The 24,178-nt window shown below is 39.6% G+C and overlaps 1 protein-coding gene across 3 annotated transcripts in view; it reads right to left on the bottom strand.

Moving 5' to 3' along the window:
* Nucleotides 1-1,261: 1,261 nt before the first annotated feature.
* ZNF484 (zinc finger protein 484) overlaps nt 1,262-24,178 on the bottom strand; it is a 32,955-nt gene continuing 10,038 nt past the window's right edge. Inside the window, exons 1-4 of one of the 3 annotated variants that reach the window (XM_032595627.1) lie at nt 20,478-20,699; nt 13,082-13,174; nt 6,015-6,184; nt 1,262-5,630 (exon numbers count right to left, since the gene is read on the bottom strand). In XM_032595627.1, coding sequence (XP_032451518.1) covers nt 3,870-5,630; nt 6,015-6,184; nt 13,082-13,174; nt 20,478-20,682 — 2,229 coding nt within the window. In that variant the 5' untranslated portion in view covers nt 20,683-20,699 and the 3' untranslated portion in view covers nt 1,262-3,869. Of the gene's footprint in view, nt 6,185-13,081; nt 13,175-20,477; nt 20,700-24,178 lie in introns of those variants that run through there. The other 2 variants (XM_030293324.1, XM_032595626.1) reach the window with 2 other exon arrangements.

Genomic DNA, 24,178 nt, shown 5'->3' on the forward strand with positions numbered 1-24,178 from the left:
TGCACATGCATCCAATCTATACTATCCTTGGAGTTCCATCTAAGTAAATTAGCTCCCCCCATTCCACCCAGAACTGTTCCATCATCCATTCCCCAATTTCCAGTGCCCCTTCAAATATATAGAGGCCCACAAAAGGAAGTCTTCCTTTCTCCTAGATGTTACCATGTTGACAGAAGGTAACATATCTTCTTTTTTTGGCTTAGTAATGTAGAATTGTTGCATGTATGTATGTATTTATAAAGTTTATTTTGAGAGAGACAGAGAGAGAGACAGAGAGAGAGAGAGAGAGAGAGAGGAGGAGGGACAGAGAGGGAGAGGGAGAGAAGAGAGAATTCCATAGGCTCTGTACCGGCTATGCAGAGCCTGATATGGGGCTCAAGTTCACAAACCATGAGATCATGACCTGAGCCAAAACCAAGAGTTGGACACTAACTGACTGAGCCACCCAGGTGCCCACATTTTTAAAAAATGTGCCTGGGAATAAACAGGTTGAGAATCACTATCTCAGTGATCCTTCTAAATTAGTCTTTAAAATCCTTATTTTCAAACCCCTGGGCTCATACACCAGCCTTCATTAACTTAATTTCCTATTCATTACCCAAAGGAAAAAAGCCACACTATTAAAAAAGAAATATGACAGTCTCAATCTCCTTTTGCCAAAGATTGGCAGCTACCATAATAAAGTCTGATACCACCACAGTCAGTTTTCTCTTAGGTTTCAAAGTTTACAAAATCTTCAACAAAACAGTAAATGCCTTAACTTTTAGCCACAAAAATAGGGAATGGTGTCACAAATCAGTGCATTTTCACTTTTAAATTAGCTTGGAAAATTCTGGTAATTTAAAAAATATATTTCTGGACTCCACACTCCTTAGAAAGGAACAGTTATTGGGGTGCCTGGGTGGCTCAGTCTGTTAAGCGTCCAACTTCGGCTCAGGTCATGATCTCACCATTTGTGAGTCTGACCCCACTCAGGCTCTGTGCTGACAGCTGGGAGCCTGGAGCCTGCTTCAGATTCTGTCTCCCTCTCTCTATCCCTGCCCCGCCTCCACTCTGTCTCTCTCAAAAATAAATAAACATTAAAAAAAAAAAAAAACTTTAGGGGGGCCTGGGTGGCTCAGTCGGTTGGGTGGCCAACTTCGGCTCAGGTCATGATCTCGCGGTCCGTGAGTTCGAGCCCCACGTCGGGCTCTGTGCTGACAGCTCGGAGCCTGGAGCCTGTTTCAGATTCTGTGTCTCCCTCTCTCTGACCCTCCCTGTCTCAAAAATAAATAAAACGTTAAAAAAAATTAAAAAAAAAAAAAGAATAAGAAAAAAAAACTTTAAAAGAAAGGAACAGCTATCTCAGGGCATTGAAAACTTCTGCTAATGATTAGACAGAGCAGTACAGACAAGTACTTCCTTTGAGAACTAAAAATGGTGGAAGAAAATATTAAATATACTTAATTTTGTGATGGCACTGGAGAGCTACCAGGAAGTGAGAAAATACAGGAATAGGATTAGAGATAAGACATAACCTCTGGAGTCTGGGACTATTAAAAAGAGGTGTTTGCTAATTTTTAAAGCAAATACCGAAGAAGAGAGGTTAAGACAGTTTTTAACAAATTTATGGACTTAATGGGACAAATACTAAAATTAAGTTCCTTCACAGAATGAGGCACCTAGAAAATCTCTCCAAGTCCTACATCTCTAGGGTGAAAAAACACCAGACAAGCCTTCCCTGGGACTGGAGGCCAGTCTCACACTCTCAGTACAAGACTGGACGAAGACAGGCAGGGGTGCTTATGCTCTTGCCTAGTCCTACCTGTTAGAGTCAAAGGCAAATTTTCTCTGGAAGATGATACCATCCAGACCACCTCAGTGTCTCTGCAGTGCCTAATATATAGTGCCTGGTAGCTGATTTAAAATGACCAGGTATAGGGGAAAACAAGCATTACCAAAATCTGAAACAACGAATGGAAAAAGGTTTACAGAGGGTCTAAATAATGGGGCAATCTCTAGACAAAGCAGAGGAAGGCATGAAGCAGAAGCATACTTGGTATATATAATAGCAAGAAATTTCCCAAAAGGTAAAGAAAAAAACCACCAAGCTACAGATTTAAAAAAAAAAAAAAAACACAGCAAACCCCAAACAAGCACACAGAAAATCACACCTAGGCATGCCACTGTGAAATGCTGGCAGCCGAAGATAAGACAAATTTTGAAGGAGGGAGAGAAAAGGGAAAAAAAAAGCACATTATCTTCAAAGGTACTTACATTGAAAGCTTATTTTCAAAAAAAAAAAAAAAACAGGAAAACATATATGGATTAATATAAATGAACATGGACTCAAATGACTGACCACATCAACTACACACAAAATCCAAATGCATGACATTAATACCATGTAAACCAAGAGGGAAATAAAGGAGCTAATGTTCTAGCTCCTCACCTCATCTGGAAAGTGGAGAGGGGACTCATTTATTTTAGCCTTCAATGAGTGAAGTATGCATACAGTATTAACATCTGATGCAGTAAATTTTAAGGCAAAAAAGAACATCAGTAGCAATAAAAACAGACATTTCATAATAATTAAGTTTCAACTGACCAGAAAGAGTATAACAACTCTAAATCTGAATGTATGTAAAAACAAAGACTCAAAATATAAGAAAAAAATGGGTTGATCTACAGGAGAGACAAATTCACAAATATTCTGGAAGATGAAACACTGCTTTTAGAATCTGTTAGAAAAAAAAAGATTTAAAAAAGTCTGTAAGAATACAGAGGGTCTGCAAACACAATCGGATTAGTTTGTAGACACTGGGAGGGGACAGAGAATTACTCTTGCGAAAGTGCAACCCTGTCTTCTTAGAAAACAAACTCAAATGTGAACAGTAGTGTCCCATAGTCACCTGGCACGTAATGGACATGCAGAGAATGTACCAACAAAACTTCCATGGAAGGAAAGAATTCTAGGTTTTGAAACCCATTTTCTTAATTTGTCTCTTTTCCAAACAGAAATTTTAAAAAATATAGACTTCTGTGGATGAGGCTGACAGTCCAAAGTGCTGACCTCTGGATCTGTGACCTGAGTCCCATGGCCTCAGGGCCAGTCCTGAGGTGACAAGTAAGGAGTCTGTGGGGCTGCTGTCTACCTCATTGGTCACTCTGGGGACACAGCTGGGATAACTTTATGCCTCTTGGGTGTGAGTTACCTAGGCCATGGCAGGGAATTAATAAATACAGGAACATATTGGTTAATAACTAAAGAGGCCTATGAATATTCAAGTAGGCCTGTGGTTCTGATTACCAATCTCAAAGTCAAATAAAAAAAGTGTTTATCCAAATTTCCACACACTAGTAGATACTATAAATAATAAATAAGAGTGGCTTCTTCCAAAAGGGGGGGGGGGGGAAAGTCCTTTCTTTGTGTCTTTAATGTCAATTTTCACAAAAAACCTCTGGCTTCTCTTCATTATAGACCTGAACTGTCTACACTTTTGCCTTGATTTCGGCGTCCTTGGACGATGAAAAAATTTTTTTAGCTCTCTGCTCATTAAGAACTTCCTTTAGTCAATATCGAGTATTTTGGCTACCCAGGGCGTGAGAAGCTCAACAGCCCTGAACTTATGAAGCTGCTTCTCCACAACATGAAACAAGAAAGACTAAGTCCTCTCCTTGCAGATTTGCTATTATTTCCAGGGGCTTGACAATTCCAGTACCTGTCCAGTAACTACGTGTGGCCATCACACATCGCTTAAGCTCTTCCTCCCAAGTATCTCCCGCAAACGTGTAGCTGGACATCAGCTCTGTAATCCAGACATTCCTACTTCTGACCAGAAGTAAGGTGGCTTTGGTTACCTCCTGCTTCTTAGTCACATGGTAGCCTCTCATTCCTTGGTATCCCCACACCATGATTGTGGCACTGGACATGCTACTTCCCCAGTGTCAGATTTCTGATGTATCCTGAGCTGTGGCCTCCAGTTTAAGGCTTTCTTAAAGTCACTGCCTTTATAGGTCTTTTGTTTAGTATGAATTTTCTGGTGTTTAATAAGATTTGATCTGATAGTGAAGGCTTTTCCACACTCAGCACATATAAATGGTTTCTCTCCTGTGTGAATTCGATGATGCTCATGGAGTTGTGACTTCTTAATGAAGGCCTTCCCACAGTCACTGCATCCATAGGGTTTCTCTCCAGTATGAATTCTCCGATGCCGATTTAAGTGTGATTTCTGGATGAAGGACTTCCCACATTCAGTACAAATATAGGGTTTCTCTCCTGTATGAATCCTCTGATGCATAATTAGTGTTGATTTTCTTGCAAAAGCTTTCCCACATTCGCTGCACTCATAGTGTCTCTCTCCAGTATGAGATTGCTGATGTATATGGAGGCCTGACTTCCGAGTGAAGGCTTTTCCACAGTCACTACATTTATAGGGTTTCTCCCCAGTATGAATTTTCTGGTGCGTAAACAGATTCGATCTGTCAGTGAAGGCCTTTCCACACTCAGCACATCTGTAGGGTTTCTCTCCTGTGTGAATTTGCTGATGCACATGGAGTTGTGACTTCTTAGTAAAGGATTTCCCACAGTCACTGCATTCATAAGGCTTTTCTCCAGTGTGAATTCTCTCATGTGTAATAAAATGTGACTTGTGGAAGAAGGCCTTTCCACATTCAGTGCAAACATAAGGTTTTTCTCCTCTGTGAATTCTCTGATGCATACTTAGTGTTGACTTCTGGATGAAGGCTTTCCCACACTCAGTGCATTCATAATGTCTCTCTCCAGTGTGGCATTTCTGATGTATCCTGAGCCGTGACTTCCAAGTGAATGATTTTCCACAATCACTGCATTTATAGGGTTTCTCTCCAGTATGAATTTTCTGGTGTTTGATGAGATTTGACCTGTCAGTAAAGGCCTTCGCACATTCAGTACATATATAAGGTCTCTCTCCAGTATGAATTTTCTGGTGTATAATGAGATTTGTCTTGTGAGTGAAGACTTTCCCACATTCTGTACATATAAAGGGATTCTCTCCCGTGTGAATTCTCTGATGCACATGGAGTTGTGACTTCTTTATAAAGGATCTTCCACAGTCACTGCATTCGTAAGGTTTCTCTCCAGTATGAATTCTCTCATGTGTAATAAAATGTGACTTCCGTATAAAGGCTTTCCCACATTCAGTACATACATAGGGCTTTTCTCCCGTATGGATTTTCTGATGCATACTTAGTGTTGATTTCCTTGTGAAGGCTTTTCCACATTCAGTACATTCAAAGTGTTTCTCTCCAGTATAATTTTTTTTATGTATATTGAGGTTTGAATTCTGAGAAACATTTTTCCCACATTCACTGTATTCATAGGGTTTTTCTCCAATATGAATTCCCTGGCATCTGAACAGATCTGACTTCTGGATAAGGGCTTTTCCATATTCACTGCATTTACAGTGATTCTCCTCAGTGTGAGTTTCCTCATGACTTGACTTGAGGCAAAAGTCCTCCTCATATTCAGTGCATCTATAGGGTTTCTCTCCTGTAGAAGCCTTCTGAGGTACAGCAAGCTGGGGCTTCTGAGTGAAGACTGTCTCATATTTGCTGCATTCATGCTGTTTCTCCTCAGTATAGATACTTTGATGTGCAAAGAGGTGTGACCCCTGGGTGAAAATTTTTACAGAATCAGAAAATAAATTGAGATTCTTCCCAGTATGAATTTTGTGATGTTGAATGAGAGCTTGCTTATGACTCAGAAGTTTCTTACACTGATTATATTCACAACCATTCATTTCTGTATGAGAATTCATAGGAGTGAAAATATTACCATATCCAATAATCTTATCAAGATTTTCTATTGCATTGTTTCTATAATTACATAAGCTTACAATAGGCTTCAAACTCCTTCCAAATGAGTCATAGTTCGGGAGTCTTTTTCTTGCAGGAACAAGGTATGTGTTTACATGATCAGTTTTCCCAGTGTCCTTATATTCACAGTCTCTCTCATTAGCTACTGTTTCCTTGTCAACAAAGGCGACATGACTTACACTTTTGTTCTGGTATTCCTCACATCTCTCCGTCTGTTTGTCATCTTGCCACAATTCTTCTAAAATGGAATAATATGGGTCATCTCTTGTAAAGAGATTAATTCTCTCAAACCGTATTGAAACTTCTTCAGATGTTCCCTGCTGTAAAGTTTCAAAACCAATATCCCCATCTAAAAAAGAAGGAAAAAATAAAAGACACAAAGAAGAGTTAAGAACATAGAAGGGATAATATATACAGGTGATTTAGGGTGAATACAGAGAACTGTGAGAAGCTTATATAAATTTAACAAATATGTATGCAAATATATAAAACATAAATAATACAGGATTTGTAATAGATTTATATGTGGGACAGCAGTAAAATGAACCCTTACAGTACATTTATTAAACAAGCAGTGGCAGCTAGATGTGCCAGGCACCGTCCTAAGTTCTATACTACCTCACGTAATCATCACACCCTTTCGCGCTTGGTGTCACCCTTGTCTTTATTTTACAGACGAGGAAACTGAGCCACAGAAGAGTCAGGTAATTTGCCTAGATCAAATGTTTAGGAATTGGAGAAGATGAGCCTCAAACTGAAGCCATGTCAGCTCCATGTACATTAGCAGAAATACACAGTAAGGTGTCAGAGGGGCAAAGTGACAAACTATGTGGCTTAAAAGAAGCGTATGGGTCTAGCTTCTTATCATCCTCATTATTCTTATCCTATCATTCTAGTTATCCTTCATCCACTAATCTCCCACTTTCTCTTTCCCTATTAATCACTGTGCCCTAAACAGCAATTTATTTATGCACAGTGAAACTACTGCAGCTTCAGTCATTCTGACTTAGCCAAATGGCAAAAAATATCCATGATTCGATTCTTTGTTCTGGTTTGGGGTGCAGAGATACATGCACTCAACAGGAGGCATATAACAGCAGACAGGGGTGGCTTTCTGAAGCAGGGCCTGAAAGCTGTCAATCAAAACCTGTCCTCTTCCTTTCTTTGGTTTACAAACCCACCGAGAGAAGAATTTGTCATGTGTTAGATAATAGGCAGTAACGTCAGTTGGGATCCATATACCTATGACAGGATAAACGTGGTGTTTTGAACAATGAAATCTATTAGTAGCACCTAAGATGAACTAGTAAAAAAATATGGAGGTAGCACATCCAAGTAAGGTTAGAATAAACTAAAGGCTTGAAGAAATATAGACATGGTTTTGAGTAAGAGGAGGAGGGCATCTAAGTGATATTTTCTAAAAGAGAAAAGTTAGTAAAAAGAGCAGAAAGAATTATTTGAGAAGATGTATCACAGGGAAAGTAAAGAACCACAATAGAACATGATGAAATTTTGAAAGGTGAGCTATCTACTCTTAGCATGCTGCACTGGACCTGCTCTTCCTTCATATAAGCGGCCACCAGATGGACCCTTAAATGCAAAAGCCATCAGTCATTCCCCTGAGTATTCTATACAAGGGCCGATGCTTGCTTGAGACACACAATCAACAGTGACAGCATTAAGATTCGTTTCCCTGAGCCGAGCCTAGTGATGATCACAATGTATGCTGGAATTGAGACCCTTCATTTCAATCTGAGACACACAACTGTCTCTAAATGGCAATTATAACTTTCAACTTGGGTTGGTTATACATATGACAGAGGCTCATAGGACTCAGCAAATGTAGCATAAAGCAGCAAAGTTCTAAGTATGTAGTCACCAGCAGGCAGGTGAAACTGATAGCAAAAGAGAAAAAAAAAAAAAAAGACCCCTGTGGCACTGGTGATCATCTTGACATCCTGCTCACTGCACCAACTGTTAAGCTGCCTGCAAAGAAAGGATGGACCCCCACCCCAAATTTGGTTCAGATGTCAAGACTGAGGATGTAATACACACACCAAGGTATGAACAGGTTCATTACTTAGCACAAGCAGTCAGGCTGACCACTCCTGTGCAGCTTCCCACCAGCACCGAGGGAGGGAGCACCTGTGCTTTCTTGTAGATTTGCCCAGATGTGGGGCAGAAGGCAAGGAGAGAGGGGTGAGGCTTAGGAGATGTCAGCAGTCAGACATCAAAAATGAAGTCAGATGTGACACCTAAAGCACAAGCCACAAAACCAAAATCAACAAGTGGAATTGTATCAAACTTAAAAGATTCTGTGCTCACAGCAAAAGAAACCAACAACAAAATGAAAGGAAAGCATACAGAATGGGAGAAGATATTTGCAACCATGTATCCAATAAGAGGTTAAAATCCAAAATAGATTTAAAAAACCCTGTAAGACTCACTAGCAAAAAACCAAATAACCTAATTAAAAAATGGGCAAAGGACAAGAATATTCTATCTAGCAAGGCTGTCATTCAGAATAGAAGGAGAGGGGATGCCTGGATGGCTCAGGTCATGATCTCACAGCTCATGAGTTCAAGCCCTGCATCAGGCTCTGTGCTGACAGCTCAGAGCCTGGAGCCTGCTTCAGATTCTGTGTCTCCAGCTCTCTTTGCCCCTCCCCTGCTTGTTCTCTCTCTTGTTATTTCCCTCTCACTTTCTCTCTCTCTCTCTCTCAAAAAAATAAACATTAAAAAAATTAAGAAAAAAAAAAAAAAAGAATAGACGGAGAGATAGAGTTTCCCAGGCAAACAAACTTAAAGGAGTTCGTGACCACTAAACCAGCCTTGCAAGAGATCCTAAGGGGTACTCTGTGAGTGGAAAGCAAAGACCAAAAGTGATAAAGACAAGAAAGGAACAGAAAAATCTGTAGAAACGACAAAACAAGTAATAAAATGGCACTAAATGCATATCTACCAATAATTACTCTGAATGTAAATGGATTAAACGCTCCACTGAAGATACAGGATGTCAGAATGGATAAAAAAATAAGACCCTACAAGAGACTTGTTTTAGACGTAAAGATAGCTGCAGATTGAAAATGAGGGATAGAGAAACATTTCCCATGCAAATGGACCTCAAAAGAAAGCCACAGTAGCAATATTGTTATCAGACAAACTAGATTTCAAACCAAGGGCACTATATCATCATAAAGGGGCCTATCTAACAAGATCTAACAATTGTAAATATTTATGTCCCCAACATGCAGGCACCCAAATATATAACACAATAACAAAAGTAAAGGAACTCACTGATAATGATACCATAATATAGTAGGGGACCCTAACACCCCACCTACAGAAAGGGACAGATATCTAAGCAGAAAATCAACAAGTAAGCAATGGCTTTAAATGACACACTGCACCAGATGGACTTAACAGATATATTCAGAACATTTCATCCTAAAGCAGCAGAATACATACAGTTCTTCTCAAGTACATATGGAACATTCTCCAGAATAAATCACGTTTTAAAATACGTGGAAACAAATGAAAATGAAACACGATGGTCCAAAACCTTTGTGATGCAGCAAAGGCGGTCCTAAAAGCAAAGTATATACCAATACAGACCTACCTCAAGAAGAAAAATCTCAAATACACAACCTAACTTTACACCTAATGGAGCTAGAAAAAGAACAACAAGCAAAGTCTAAAGCCAGAAGAAGAAAGGAAATAATAAATATTAGAGCAGAAATTATATAGAAACAAACAAACAAACAAAAAAGACGATACAATGGATCAGTAAAACTAGGAGCTGGTTCTGTAAAAAAAAATTAATAAAACTGATAAACCCCAAGCCAGACTTATCAAAAAGAAAAGAGAGGACTAAAATAAATAAAATCACAAATAAAAGAAGAGAAATAACAACTAACACCAAAGAAATACAATTACAAGAGATTATGGAAAACTATATGCCAACAAATCGGACAACCTGGAAGAAAAGGATAAATTCCTAGAAACATAAACCACTATAACTGAAACAGGAAGAAACAGAAAACTTACACAGACCTACAGCCAACAAAGAAACTGAGTCAGTAATCAAAAAACTCACAACAAACAAAAGTCCAGGGCCTGATGGCTTCACAGGGGACTTTTTTTTTTTTTAAGTTTAAGGGGAAAGTGGGTGATGGGCATTGAGGAGGGCACCTGTTGGGATGAGCACTGGGTGTTGTATGGAAACCAATTTGACAATATATTATATGTAATATTTAAAAAATTCTCTCTCTCCTCTTCTGCCCCTCCCCCACTTGTGTTTTCTCTCTTTCTCTCTCCCTCTCTCTCTCTCTCTCTCTCTCTCTCTCTCTCAAAAAAAAAAAGATATATGACAGGCTGACTGGTACATGAAAAGATGCTCACTCATCATCAGGGGAATGTGAATTAAAACCACAATGCGAGGGGCACCTGGGTGGCTCAGTCGGTTGAGCATCCGACTTCGGCTGAGGTCATGATCTCACAGTCCATGAGTTCAAGCCCTGCATCAGGCTCTGTGCTGACAGCTGAGAGCCTACAGCCTGCCTCGGATTCTGTCTCTCTGCCCCTCCCCTGCTCATGCTCTGTCTCTCTCTCTCAAAAATAAATAAAAACATTAAACACACACACACACACACACACACACACACACACAATGCAATATCACTTCATGCCTGTTGGAATTTCCATCATCAAAAAGACAAGAGATTACAAATGCTGGCACAGATGTGGAGAAGAGGGAACCCTTGTGTACTGTTGGCGAGAGTATAAACTGGTACAGCCACTGTGGAAAACAGTACAGAGGATCATCAAAAAATTAAAAATAGAACTGTCATCTGATCCAGCAATTACACTTCTGGGAATATATCCAAAGGAAACAAAAACACTCATACAAAAACATATCTGCAACCCCACATTCCCTGCAGCAATATTTACAATAGTCAAGACATGGAAACAACCTAAGTGTCCATTGATGAATGAATGGATAAAGGTGTAGTGTACATATACAACAGAATATTATTCAGCCATAAAAAAAATGAGGAAATCCAACCATTCGCAACTACGTGGATGGATCTGAAAGCATTACGCTAAGATAAGTGACAGAAAGATAAACACTACATAAGTGATAATCTCACTTACACGTGGAATCGAAAAAAACCTAAATTCATAGAAAGGAAATCAGACTTGTGGTTACCAGAGGCAGAGGGTAGGAGAAGGGGACTGGAGGAAGGTGGTCAAAAGATACAAAACTCCAGTTATAAGCACCAAGGACATGATGCACAGTATGGAGACTAGAGCTAACATTCCTATACAGCATGTAGGAAAGTTGTTGAGAGTGATCCTGAGTTCTCATCACAAAGAAAAAACAATTCTCCCTTTTTTCCTTCTTTTCTTTTTATTGTATCTATATGAGCAGATATTGTATCTATATGAGCATGTATAAACAACATGATGGTTTGATTTGCATATACTGTGAAATGAACCATAGGTTTATCTGAACCTATGGTTCATTTCACAGTATATGCAAATCAAACCATCATGTTGTTTATACAGTGATATATGTCATGGATTTCTCAATAAAATTGGAAAAATAAAGTCAGAATCTATTAGATATATGATGAGATGTTCAAAATATTTTATTAGAGAAACACAAATTAAAGTTAATAACTAGAAATTATAATCTATTGGATTAGCCAAATTATTAGAAATTCTTAGAAACTGGGGCAGGGATGGAAAGAAACTGATTCCTTGTACACTCATGGGACTGTAGAAAAACACATTCAATCTAGAATAATGTGGTCATACTTCATCAAATAAAATATTGTAACCCAATGATAAAGAAGCCCCATTACTCTTCCTCAAGAAATTCTCATTACCAAAGAATAATTCATGAAGAAATTTATTCCCGTACTAATTGTAGTAGCTGGGAGGCTGGACAAGTAAAATGTGATGTCTCTCCACACTATGGGATGCTATGCATCAGTTAGAAGCAATGAACTAGATGGGGCACCTGGGTGGCTTAGTCGGGTCAGCATCCGACTTCAGCTCAGGTCATGATCTCATGGTCCATGGGTTCCAGCCCCGTGTCGGGCTCTGTGCTGACAGCTCAGAGCCTGGAGCCTGCTTCGGATTCTGTGTCTCCTTCTCTCTCTGCCCCTTCCCTGCTTGCACTCTGTCTCTCTCTCTCTCTCTCTCTCTCAAAAATAAATACACATTAAAAAATATTTTAAAAAAAAGAAGCAATGAACTAGAAAAACACATTGCAACATGAGCCAATTTAGTGCTAAGAGGAAAAAAAAAGAAACTGAGTAGGACATATAGCACAGTACCCAGAGTACCATTTCTACAAATTAAAAATACCAACAATTTAAATTTTACAAACACTCACAAATTCAAGGTTTGAGAGCCAACATATCAATTACATTAGAACAGTTACCTTTAAGGATAAAAACAAATATGGGGACTGAGAATTAAAAGAGAGAAATAAAGAAACAAAATGGGGGAGGGGAATGTTAGGTACACTGATAATGACATTAACTACAAACCAAGGAATATAATTAACTCAATTTCCTGTAAACAAAGTACAGAAACTTTTTGTAAAATGTCAAAATAAGTAAATTAGTTAGAAAGGTGAAGTCAGTGTTGTGTTACACTAGCCAAGTAAAAAGAAAATGTCAGGAAACAGAAACTAATGTCATAAATAGTAAAACGCTGCCCCCCAAATGTAGTAATGGTACTCTCTAAGTCAACAGCTGGAGGAGAGACATGGGACATGATACAGGAGGGCACCTCTAAGTGACAATTCAGAAGCATTAAGGGGAAAGAGAGAAAATGAAAAGAAACCAGCAATAGTGTAACCCACAGTAATTTTTTAAAAAGGTAAATCAATGAGTATCTAAATGTGTAAGAGAAGAATTTAAGACCATGATGTGATGGAGGTAAAGAGAATAGAAATGCTAGAGAAAGGGAGAAAAACCATAAAGCAGGATCCTAGATCCAAATTAAGAGCAATTATAGAACATTCCCTCCTAGAAAGTCAAGGAAAGAAAAGGACACTGATACGGGAAGGGGCCTTAAGGTAGGAATGGCCTTCAGATATCTAGGGACTGCACCCACACCACCATGCAGTTCCAAAAGTGCAGAATGTTACAGAAATGTCCTACTGACAGTGCCCCACAAGCCCAGCTGCTGCCCATACAACACACTCTCCATGCTCGCAGTCCCCTACTCACTGAGACAATTGTGACTTGAAATGTCACCATCCAGCACACATGGCTCTTCTTGTTCCAAGTTGAAAATGACTTCTGGTTTCGGAACTTGACACCCTATCAACAGAAAATGACAAAAGACTTGCTTTCAGAGGCCATTCAATGAAGCATTCCGTTTACTTTTCAGAAAAGTTCATGCAGAATAGAGGTATATTCATAACACACCAAATGGACAATTACGAACATAGAACAAATAGGATAAGCTATTACACACTTCAGATGACCTGCAGCCATTTTTTATATGAAATTTATTGTCAAATTGGTTTCCATACAACACCCAGTACTCATCCCAACAGGTGCTCTCCTCAATGCCCATCACCCACTTTCCCCCCACCCCTCAACTCCCATCAACCCTCAGTTTGTTCTCAGTATTTAAGAGTCTGTTATGGTTTGCCTCCTTCCCTCTCTGTAACTCCCCCCACCCTTCCCTCCACTCTGGTCTTCTGTTAAGTTTCTCAGGATCCACATATGAGTGAAAACATATGTGATGTCTTTCTCTGCCTGACTTATTTCACTTAACATAACACTCTCCAGTTCCATCCACGTTGCTACAAATGGCCAGATTTCATTCTTTCTCATTGCCAAGTAGTATTCCATTGTATATATAAACCACAACTTCTTTATCCATTCATCAGTTGATGGACATTTAGGCTCTTTCCATAATTTGGCTATTGTTGAAAGTGCTGCTATAAACATTGGGGTACAAGTGCCCCTATGCATCAGCATTCCTGTATCCCTTGGGTAAATTCCTAGCAGTGCTATTGCTGGGTCATAGGGTAGGTCTATTTTTAATTTTTTGAGGAACCTCCACACTGTCTTCCAGAGTGGCTGCACCAGTTTGCATTCCCACCAACAGTGCAAGAGGGTTCCCGTTTCTCCACATCCTCTCATCTATAGTCTCCTGATTTTTTTCATCTTAGCCACTCTGATTGGCGTGAGGTGGTATCTGAATGTGCTTTTGATTTGTATTTCCCTGATGAGGAGTGACGTTGAGCATCTTTCCATGTGCCTGTTGGCCATCTGGATGCCTTCTTTAGAAAAGGGTCTATTCACGTCTTCTGCCCATTTCTTCACTGGATTATTTGTTTTTCGGGTGTGGAGCTTGGTGAGTTCTTTATAGATTTTGGATACTAGCCCTTTATCTGATATGTCATTTGCAAATATCTTCTCCCATTCCGTCAGTTGCCTTTTAGTTTTGTTGATTGTTTCCTTTGCAGTGCAGAAGTTTCTTTATGTTTATGAGGACCCAAAGTTCATTTTTGCTTTTAATTCCCTTGCCTTTGGAGATGTGTCAAGTAAGAAATTACTGCGGCTGAGGTAAGAGAGATTTTTTCCTGCTTTCTCCTCTAGGGTTTTGATGGTTTCCTGTCTCATTCAGGTCCTTCATCCATTTTGAGTTTATTTTTGTGAATGGTGTAAGAAAGTGGTCTAGTTTCATTCTTCTGTAGGTTGCTGTCCAGTTCTCCCAGCACCATTTGTTAATGAGACTGTCTTTTTTCCATTGGATATTCATTCCTGCTTTGTTAAAGATTAGTTGGCCATACATTTGTGGGTCCAATTCTGAAGTCTCTATTCTTTTTTTTTTTTTTTTTAATTTTTTTTTCAATGTTTATTTATTTTTGGGACAGAGAGAGACAGAGCATGAACGGGGGAGGGGCAGAGTGAGAGGGAGACACAGAATCGGAAACAGGCTCCGAGCCATCAGCCCGGAGCCTGACGCGGGGCTCGAACTCACGGACCGCGAGATCGTGACCTGGCTGAAGTCGGACGCTTAACCGACTGCGCCACCCAGGCGCCCCCTGAAGTCTCTATTCTATTCCATTGGTCTATGTGTCTGTTTTTATGCCAATACCATGCTGTCTTCATGATTACAGCTTTGTAGTAGAGGCTAAAATCTGGGATTCTGATGCCTCCCGCTTTGGTCTTCTTCTTCAAAATTACTTTGCCTGTTTGGGGTCTTTTGTGGTTCCATACATATTTTAGGATTACTTGTTCTAGCTTCGAGAAGAATGCTGGTGCAATTTTTATTGGGATTGCATCGAATGTGTAGATTGCTTTGGGCAGTATTGACATTTTAATAACATTTATTCTTCCAGTCTGTGCGCATGGAATGTTTTTCCATTTCTTTGTATCTTCTTCAATTTCCTTCATAAGCTTTCTATAATTTTCAGCATACAGATCTTTTACATCTTTGGTTAGGTTTATTCCTAGGTATTTTATGCTTCTTGGTGCAATTGTGAATGGGATCAGTTTATTTCTCTTTCTGTTGCTTCATTATTGGTGTGTAAAAATGCAACTGATTTCTGTATATTGATTTTGTATCCTGCGACTTTGCTGAATTCATGTATCAGTTCTAGCAGACTTTTGGTGGAGTCTATCGGGTTTTCCATGTATAATATCATGCCATCTGTGAAAAGTGAAAGCTGACTTCATCTTTGCCAATTTTGATGCCTTTGATTTCATTTTGTTGTCTGATTGCTGATGATGCTAGAACTTCCAACACTATGTTAAACAACAGCGGTGAGAGTGGACATCCCTGTCGTGTTCCTGATCTCAGGGGGGAAAGCTCTCAGTTTTTCCCCATTGAGGATGATATTAGCTGTGGGCTTTTCAAAAATGGCTTTTATGATGTTTAAGTATGTTCCTTCTATCCTGACTTTCTTGAGGGCTTTTTGAAAGAAAGGATGCTGTATTTTGTCAAATGCTTTTTCTGCATAGATTGGCAGGATCTTTGCAGATCTTTTCTTTTATTAATGTGATCTATCACATGGATTGATTTGCAAATATTGAACCAGCCCTGCAGCCCAGGAATGAATCCCACTTGATCATGGTGAATAATCCTTTTTATATGCTGTTTGATTCGATTTGCTAGTATCTTGTTGAGATTTTTGTAGCCATATCATCAGGAATATTGTTTTGCTGGGTCTCTGTCTGGTTTGGGAATCAAAGTAGTGCTGGCTTCATAGGATGATTCTGGAAGTTTTCCATCCCTTTCTATTTTTTGAAACAGCTTAAGAAGGATAGGTATTATCTCTGCTTTAAATGTCTGGTAGAATTCCCCTGGGAAGCCATCTGGTCCTGGACTCTTCTTTGTTGGGAGATTTTTGATAACTGATTCAATTTCTTTGCTGGTTATGGGTCTGTTCAGGTTTTCTATTTCTTCCCATTTGAGTTTTGGAAGTGTGTGGGTGCTTAGGAATTTGTCCATTTCTTCCAGGTTGTCCAGTTTGTTTGCATATAATTTTTCATAGTATTCCCTGATAATTGCTTGTGTTTCTCAGGGATTGGTTGTAATAATTCCATTTTCATCCATGATTTTATCTGTTTGGGTCATCTCCCTTTTCTTTTTGAGAAGCCTGGCTAGAGGTTTATCAATTTTGTTTATCTTTTCAAAAAAACAACTCTTGGTTTCATTGATCTGCTCTACAGTTTTTTTAGATTCTATATTGTTTATTTATGCTCTGATCTTTATTATTTCTCTTCTTCTGCTGGGTTTGGGGTGTCTTTGTTGTTCTACTTCTATTTCCTTTAGGTGTGCTGTTAGATTTTGTATTTGGGATTTTGCTTGTTTCTTGAGATAGGCCTGGATTGCAATGTATTTTTCTCTCAGGACTGCCTTCGCTGCATCCCAAAGCGTTTGGATTATTGTATTTTCATTTACATGTTTCCACATATTTTTAAATTTCTTCTCTAATTGCCTGGTTGACCTATTTACTCTTTAGTAGGGTGTTCTTTAACCTCCATGCTTTTGGAGGTTTTCCAGACTTTTTCCTGTGGTTGATTTCAAATTTCATAGCATTGTGATCTGGAAGTGTGCATGGTATGATCTCAATTCTTTTATACCTATTAAGGGCTGTTTTGTGACCCAGTATGTGATCTATCTTGGAGAATGTTCCATGCGCACTCGAGAAGAAAGTGTATTCCGTCACTTTGGGATATAGAGTTCTAAATGTATCTGTCACGCCCATCTGATCCAATGTATCATTCAGGGCCCTTGCTTCTTTATTGATTCTCTGTCTAGATGATCTATCCATTGTTGTAAGTGGAGTATTAAAGTGTCCTGCAATTACCACATTCTTATCAATAAGGTTGCTTATGTTTGTGATTAATTGTTTTATCTATTTGGGTGCTCCCAAATTCAGTGGGTAGACACTTATAATTGTTAGCTCTTCCTGATGGATAGACTCTGTAATTATTATATAATGCCCTTCTTCATCTCCTGTTACAGCCTTTAAAGTCTAGTTTGTCTGATATAAGTATGGCTACTCCAGCTTTCTTTTGACTCCCAGTAGCATGAGAGATAGTTCTCCATCCCCTCACTTTCAATCTGAAGGTGTCCTCAGGTCTAAAATGCATCTCTTGTAGACAGCAAATAGATGGGTCTTGTTTTTTTATCCATTCTGATACCCTATATCTTTTGGTTGGAGCATTTAGTCCATTTACATTCAGTGTTATTACTGAAAGATATGGGCTTAGAGTCATTGTGATGTCTGTAGGTTTCGTGCTTGTAGTGGTGTCTCTGGTACTTTGTGGTCCTTGTAACATTTCACTTACAGGGTCCCCCTTAGGATCTCTTGTAGGGCTGGTTTAGTGGTGATGAATTCCTTCAGTTTTTGTTTGTTTGGGAAAACCTTTATCTCTCCTTCTATTCTGAAGGACAGACCTGCTGGGTAAAGGATTCTCAGCTGCCTATTTTTCCTGTTCATCACATTGAAGATTTCCTGCCCTTCCTTTCTGGCCTGCCAAGTTTCAGTAGATAGGTCTGCTACTACCCTTATGTGTCTACCTTTGTATGTTAAGGCCCGTTTATCCCTAGCTGCTTTCAGAATTCTCTCTTTATCCTTGTATTTTGCCAGTTTCAGTAGGATATGTCATGCAGAAGATCGATTCAAGTTATGTCTGAAAGGAGTTCTCTGTGCCTCTTGGATTTCAATGCCTGTTTCCTTCCCCAGATCTGGGAAGTTCTCAGCTATGATTTGTTCAGGTACACTTTCAGCCCCTTTCTCTCTTCTTCTTCTGGAATTCCTATGATACAGATATTGTTCTGCTTGATCGCATCACTTAGTTCTCTAATTCTCCTCTTGTACTCCTGGGTTTTTATCTTTTTCTCAGCTTCCTCTTTTTCCATAATTTTATTTTCTAATTCACCTATTCTCCCCTCTGCCTTGTCAATCTGTGCTGTGGTCACCTCCATTTTATTTTGCACCTCAATTATAGCATTTTTTTAAATTCATCATGACTATTTTTTAGTCCCTTGATCTCTGTAGCAATAGATTCTCTGCTGTCCTCTATGCTTTTTTCAAGCCCAGTGATTAATTTTATGACTATTATTCTAAATTCTTGTTCAGTTTTATTGCTTGAATCGGTTTTGATCAATTCGTTAGCTGTCGCTACTTCCTGGAATTTCTTTTGAGGAGAATTCTTCCGTTTCATCATTTTGGCTAGTTTTCTGTCCCTTATGTGTTTTAAAAGCTTGTTGTGTGCTCTGCAACTGCGAACACCGCTATATTAAAGGAGGCTCATATATACTGTCCAGAGCCGGGCCCTTCAGGAGGTGTTTTTTAAGGGATTGTTACTTGCTCTCTGTTTTTGTGACTTCGGTTATTTTATTACCCTACTCGTAATAATATTTTGGACCCTCCACCAGATGTGCTTTGATTTATTCCTTGGAGTAGCCCTGTAAAGGAAAACAGACAGACAAACAGGAGACAAAAACACCAAATACACAAATAACACAAACAAACAAAAATCTAAAGACTAAAAACAAAACAAAAAACAAAAAAACAGACTACAAGAAAAGAAGAGGGTGGAGGTGGTGTTGATGGAAGAGCACATACAAGGACAGAAATGACAGGAGTGGGGTGGAGCGGGGGGGAGGGGGAAGAAAAAATAAACATTGATTAGGCAGAGAGACTAAAAGGCTTAATCCAGAGAGAGAGAAAGGAAAAAAAAGAAGGAGGCGGGGAAAATGAAATGAAGATAAAGTTACCCAGAGAAATTATATGGCTTAATTATTTCAGAGAGAGAGAAAGGACTGTAAAGAAGGAGGTGTAGAACATGTATCAAGACAATGGATTAAATATGTCTGTTTAGACAGACCAATAACCAGAGTTATTGGGAGGGAAGAGATAAGGAGGAGAAATGGAGAGGGGGAGGGAAGAATTATCTATATATCCATAATTGACCTAGTTAATCCAGGCAATGCTGCACCGCTTGTCAGGGTAGCTGTCCACAGGGTTTGTGCCCCTCTGGTGGATAGCAGTTACCCAGTGCAAAGGGGCGTGGTTTGGCGTTTTCTGGACCCACCTCCACTATGGGCCCAGGAGTGATCCCTGAGGCCCCGCCTTGGTGGTGGTGGGGAGTGGGGGAGGAAATGGTGATCCCCCAGTCTCTTCTCTACAGAGCTGGACCCGGTGGACTCAGTTTGAGTCACCCTCACTGTGCCACGGGCACAGACAAGAAAGAAGGTCCTTCTCACTCTGCCAACTCCCCTGACCCTGCACTTGGCTAGGATTCAAAGTCCCGCCCTGTGCACTCTGGCACTGGGGAAGTGCCTCTCAGTGCCGCGATATGTGGTCCCCGCTGGCTTTGTCTGTGCCACAGCCACTTCAGGGAGGACCACCTTCTCCTACTGCGCACACAGCCACTGCCCTCACCATGAGCCCCCAGGGCTCCACAGCACTTCAGGCAAACGGCCGCCTTTTCCTCCTGCAGACTGCGCCCTCAGCCTAGCCACTGTGCCCAGGGGTGGCAGACGCAGGCAGGTTCTGTACTATCGCGCAGCTCTCCAGGGAGGGAACCACTTTCTCCAGCTGCGGGCTGAGCCCCTGACCCGCACCCAGGCCTGGCTCCCCTCCTCCCTAGGTGCGTGAACAGGGAGCCGGCCCCAGTTCAAAGAAAGCCCCGCAGTTACAGATTGGATCCCTCCCAGTCTCAGTCCGAGGTCTTTCTCCTGTCCAGATACCGTCCTACACTTCCCTAGCCACTCTTCTCTTCGTTTTGTCTCTCCGCAGAAGGGGGTCCCTCCCCTCCATGTCCACGCGGCCTTTTTTTTTTATCTCCCCTAGTTCACAGTTACCCACCTATCTTTTTTCCAGCTTTCCCATTTTCATCCTAGTAGATTCAGTCTCTTTTCCTCCCAGGTTCTGGTGTTCAAAGTCCTTTGGCTTCCACACTTCTTTGTTTGAGAGATGCAGGAAGTATGGATTCCCCCTACTTCTCCACCATGTTGGCCCCTCCCAGACCTGCAGCCTTTAGAATTCCCACATATCACAGAAATTCCACAGATTTAAAAAATTCCACTGAGAATGCAAATATACTCAAACAGGTACAGCCTTATCCCCAGGGGAGCTGTGCTTACCCACTGAGATCAAGTTGAAATAGTTTTCCAGCATCACATCCCTGTACAGGCTTTTCTGAGCAAGGTCCAATCGTTGCCACTCCTCCCTGCTGAAGTCTACCATTACATCCTTGAATGACACTGACCCCTGCAAAAACACATTCCTATTCAATGTGAAGAATGGAAACAAGGTATTTAGGAACTTACTTTTAATAACTTTCATCATGCTACAACATATAAAGTTCTCACTAAACACCTATATTTTATATCATTATTTGATGGAAAATAAATCTCATTAAAAATATCATGCTGGTGGGGCGCCTGGGTGGCGCAGCCGGTTAAGCATCCGACTTCAGCCAGGTCATGATCTCGCGGTCCGTGAGTTCGAGCCCCGCGTCGGGCTCTGGGCTGATGGCTCAGAGCCTGGAGCCTGTTTCCGATTCTGTGTCTCCCTCTCTCTCTGCCCCTCCCCCGTTCATGCTCTGTCTCTCTCTGTCCCAAAAATAAATAAACGTTGAAAAAAAAAAATTAAAAAAAAAAAAAAAATATCATGCTGGTGCCTGGGTGGCCCAGTCAAGATTAAGCCTCCGACTTTGGCTCAGGTCATAATCTCGTGGTTCATGAGTTTGAGCCCCACATCGGGCTCTGTGCTGACAGCTCAGAACCTGGAGCCTGCTTCAGTTTCTGTGTCTCCCTCGCTCTCTGCCCACCCCCCCCCACCCCCATGCTCTCACTCTCCCTCTCAAAAATAAGCATTAAAAAAAAATATAACCACAGAATCTGCCCCCAAAGCCAAGAGCACACTTTACACACTGTATGTTAGCCAATTTGATAATAAATTATATTAAAGTAATAAAAATAAATAAATAAATAAATAAATAAATAAATAAATAAATCATGCCATTCTTTCTGTGGTACTGATAATATTCTGGGTTGTTTTGGTCATGTTTTTTTGGTATGCTGTGGAAATTCATAAAACTTTATGATTTGTGCATTCTTTTCTATGCCATATGTCATTAAAACTTCATTTAAAAGATAAAATATATTCTGCCGTTCATTTTGCACTTACCAATTCACTGAATAAGTCCATTCTTTCTTTAAAAAAGATAATTAAAATAGGCACTTTTTTTTTTTAACTGTGGTACTAGCATAAAGAGAGACAAATAGGTCAATGGGATGTAACTGAGAATCAAGAAATAAACCCTCATATTTATAGTCAACTGATATTCAACACAGGTGTCAAAACAACTTAAAATCGGGGAAAAAAAGGATAAAAGAGTGAAGTTGGACACCTACCTCATACCATATTAAAAAAAAATAGCTCAAAATGGGTCAAAGGCCTAAATGTTCTTATATTTAGCCAAGTTTACACTTTAGCTAAAAGGGTAAATCCTTGTGATGCTCGATTTGGCAATGATTCCTGGGATATAAAGTCAAAAGCACAAGCAACTAAAGAAAAAAGTAGAGGAGCAAGTGGATGGCTCAGTCAGTTAAGCATCTGACTTCAGCTCAGGTCATAATCTCGCAGTTCATGAGTTCAAGCCCCCCCGTCAGGCTCTGTGCTGACAGCTCAGCACCCCAACTTATACTCTGTCTGTCTCTCTCTCTCTCTCAAAAATGAGTAAACATTAAAAAAAGTTAAAAAGAAAAAAATAAATAGGACTTCATCAGAATTAAAAACTTTGTGCTTAAAAGGATATCATCAAGAAAGTGAAAAGACAACCCAAAAACTGGAACAAAATTTTTGCAAATTATATGTCTGGTAAGTGACCTGTATCTAGAATATATAAAGAGCTCCTGTAACTCAATAAAGCATAAACAATCCAATTAAAATGAATAAAGGACCTGAACATACATTTCTCTAAAGATCCACAAATGGGAAAAAGCACATGTAAAGATCCTCAGTACCTTTAGTCATAAAGGATATAGAAATCCAAATCATAGAGATACCCCTTCAAATTCACTAAGATGACTATAATAAAAAAGATATTTAGTATTGTTAGTCATCAGTGGTATATTTCCACGAGAATGGCTTCAATTAAAAAAAAAGATAATAATAAATGGTTAGTGTGGAAGTGGAAATATTGGAACCCTTGTACAGTGATAGTGGACATGTAAAATGATATAACCACTTTGAAAAACACAATTTCTCAAAAAGTTAAACACAGAGTTACAACATGACCCAAAAGGTCCACTTCCAGGTATATACCCAATAGAAATGAAAACATTTGTCTACATAAAACTTGCACATGACAATTCATAGTAGCATTATTCATAATATTCACAGTGAAAAGGAATAACATATTGTAGTCTGAGAAGACAGAGGGGCAATGTGGGGCAGAGGCAATATTTGAGAGGTATCAGTGAACAACATTAGCCCAAAGATTCAAGAAGCTCCTCAAATCCAACTTTATAAAACTGCAAAGACTATAAAAAATGGTAACAGTAATATCTAGTGATGTTTAAAATACATGTCAAATCTAGGGCGCCTGGGTAGCTCAGTCGGTTAAGCATCCGACTTCAGCTCAGGTCATGATCTCATGGCCAGTGAGTTCAAGCCCCGCATCCAGCACTGTGTTGACAGCTCAGAGCCTGAAGCCTGCTTCGAATTCTGTGTCTCCCTTTCTCTCTGTCCCTCCCTCGCTCATGCTCTCTGTCTCTCAAAAAGGAATAAACATTTAAAAAAATAATAATAAAATACATGTCAAATTTAAATGCATGAAAATAAGAATGCAAAGATGAGAGGTGGTAAATGGAATTAAGATGATTTGGTATCCCAGAATTATTGAGAAAGGGGTAGAAATAACGACTTAAAGATGAATACTGTAATACGTAGGGTAAAAAAAAAATGTATACAATGAGCAAGTTAACAAAGGAAAAAATTAAATTTTGAGTAATCTAAAAGAAGATTAAGAAAGGAATGTAAAAATAATATTAAATAGATGGTTCAAATATAAAATTAATAGTAAGATAGTATATATAAGTGCAAGTATATCAGCCATTACATTAAATGTAAATGGACTTGGGAGCCTCAATGGCTCAGGTGATTAAGCATCTGACTCTTGATTTTGGCTCAGGTCATGATCTCACAGTTGGTCCTCTCTCTCCCTCTCCCTCTCTCTCTGCCACTCCCCCAATGGTGCTCTCACTCTCTCAAAATAAATAAACATTTAAATGTAAATGGATTAAACATTCAAGATAAAGCAAAGATTGAATAAATACCACTTGATCATGGTGAATGATCCTTTTAATGTATTGTTTTTAAAAAAAATTTATTGTTATTTATTTTGAGAGAGCTAGAGAGCAAACAGTAGAGGGACAGAGAGAGAGGGAGACAAAAATCCCAAGCAGGTTCTGTGCCATCAGTGCAGAGCCAGATGCGGGGCTCAAACTCACAAACTGTGAGATCATGACCTGAGCCAAAATCAAAAGTCATACATTTAACCCACTGAGCCACCCAGGCACCCCCTTTTAATGTATTGTTGAATGTAGTTTGCTAATATTTTGCTGAGAATTTTTGTATATGTTTCATCAGGGATCTTGGTCTATACTTTTTGTAATGTCTTTGTCCGGTTTTAGTATCAGGGTAATGCTGGCCTTTTAGAATGTATTTGGAAGCTTTCCTTCTTCTTCTATGTTTTGGAATAGTTTGACAAGAGTAGCTTTAACTCTCCTTTACTTTTTTTTTTTAAGTTTATTTATTTGAGAGAGAGCAAGCAAAT

Source organism: Lynx canadensis, chromosome D4 (genome assembly GCF_007474595.2).
Source record: "Lynx canadensis isolate LIC74 chromosome D4, mLynCan4.pri.v2, whole genome shotgun sequence".
Lineage (NCBI taxonomy): Eukaryota > Metazoa > Chordata > Mammalia > Carnivora > Felidae > Lynx > Lynx canadensis.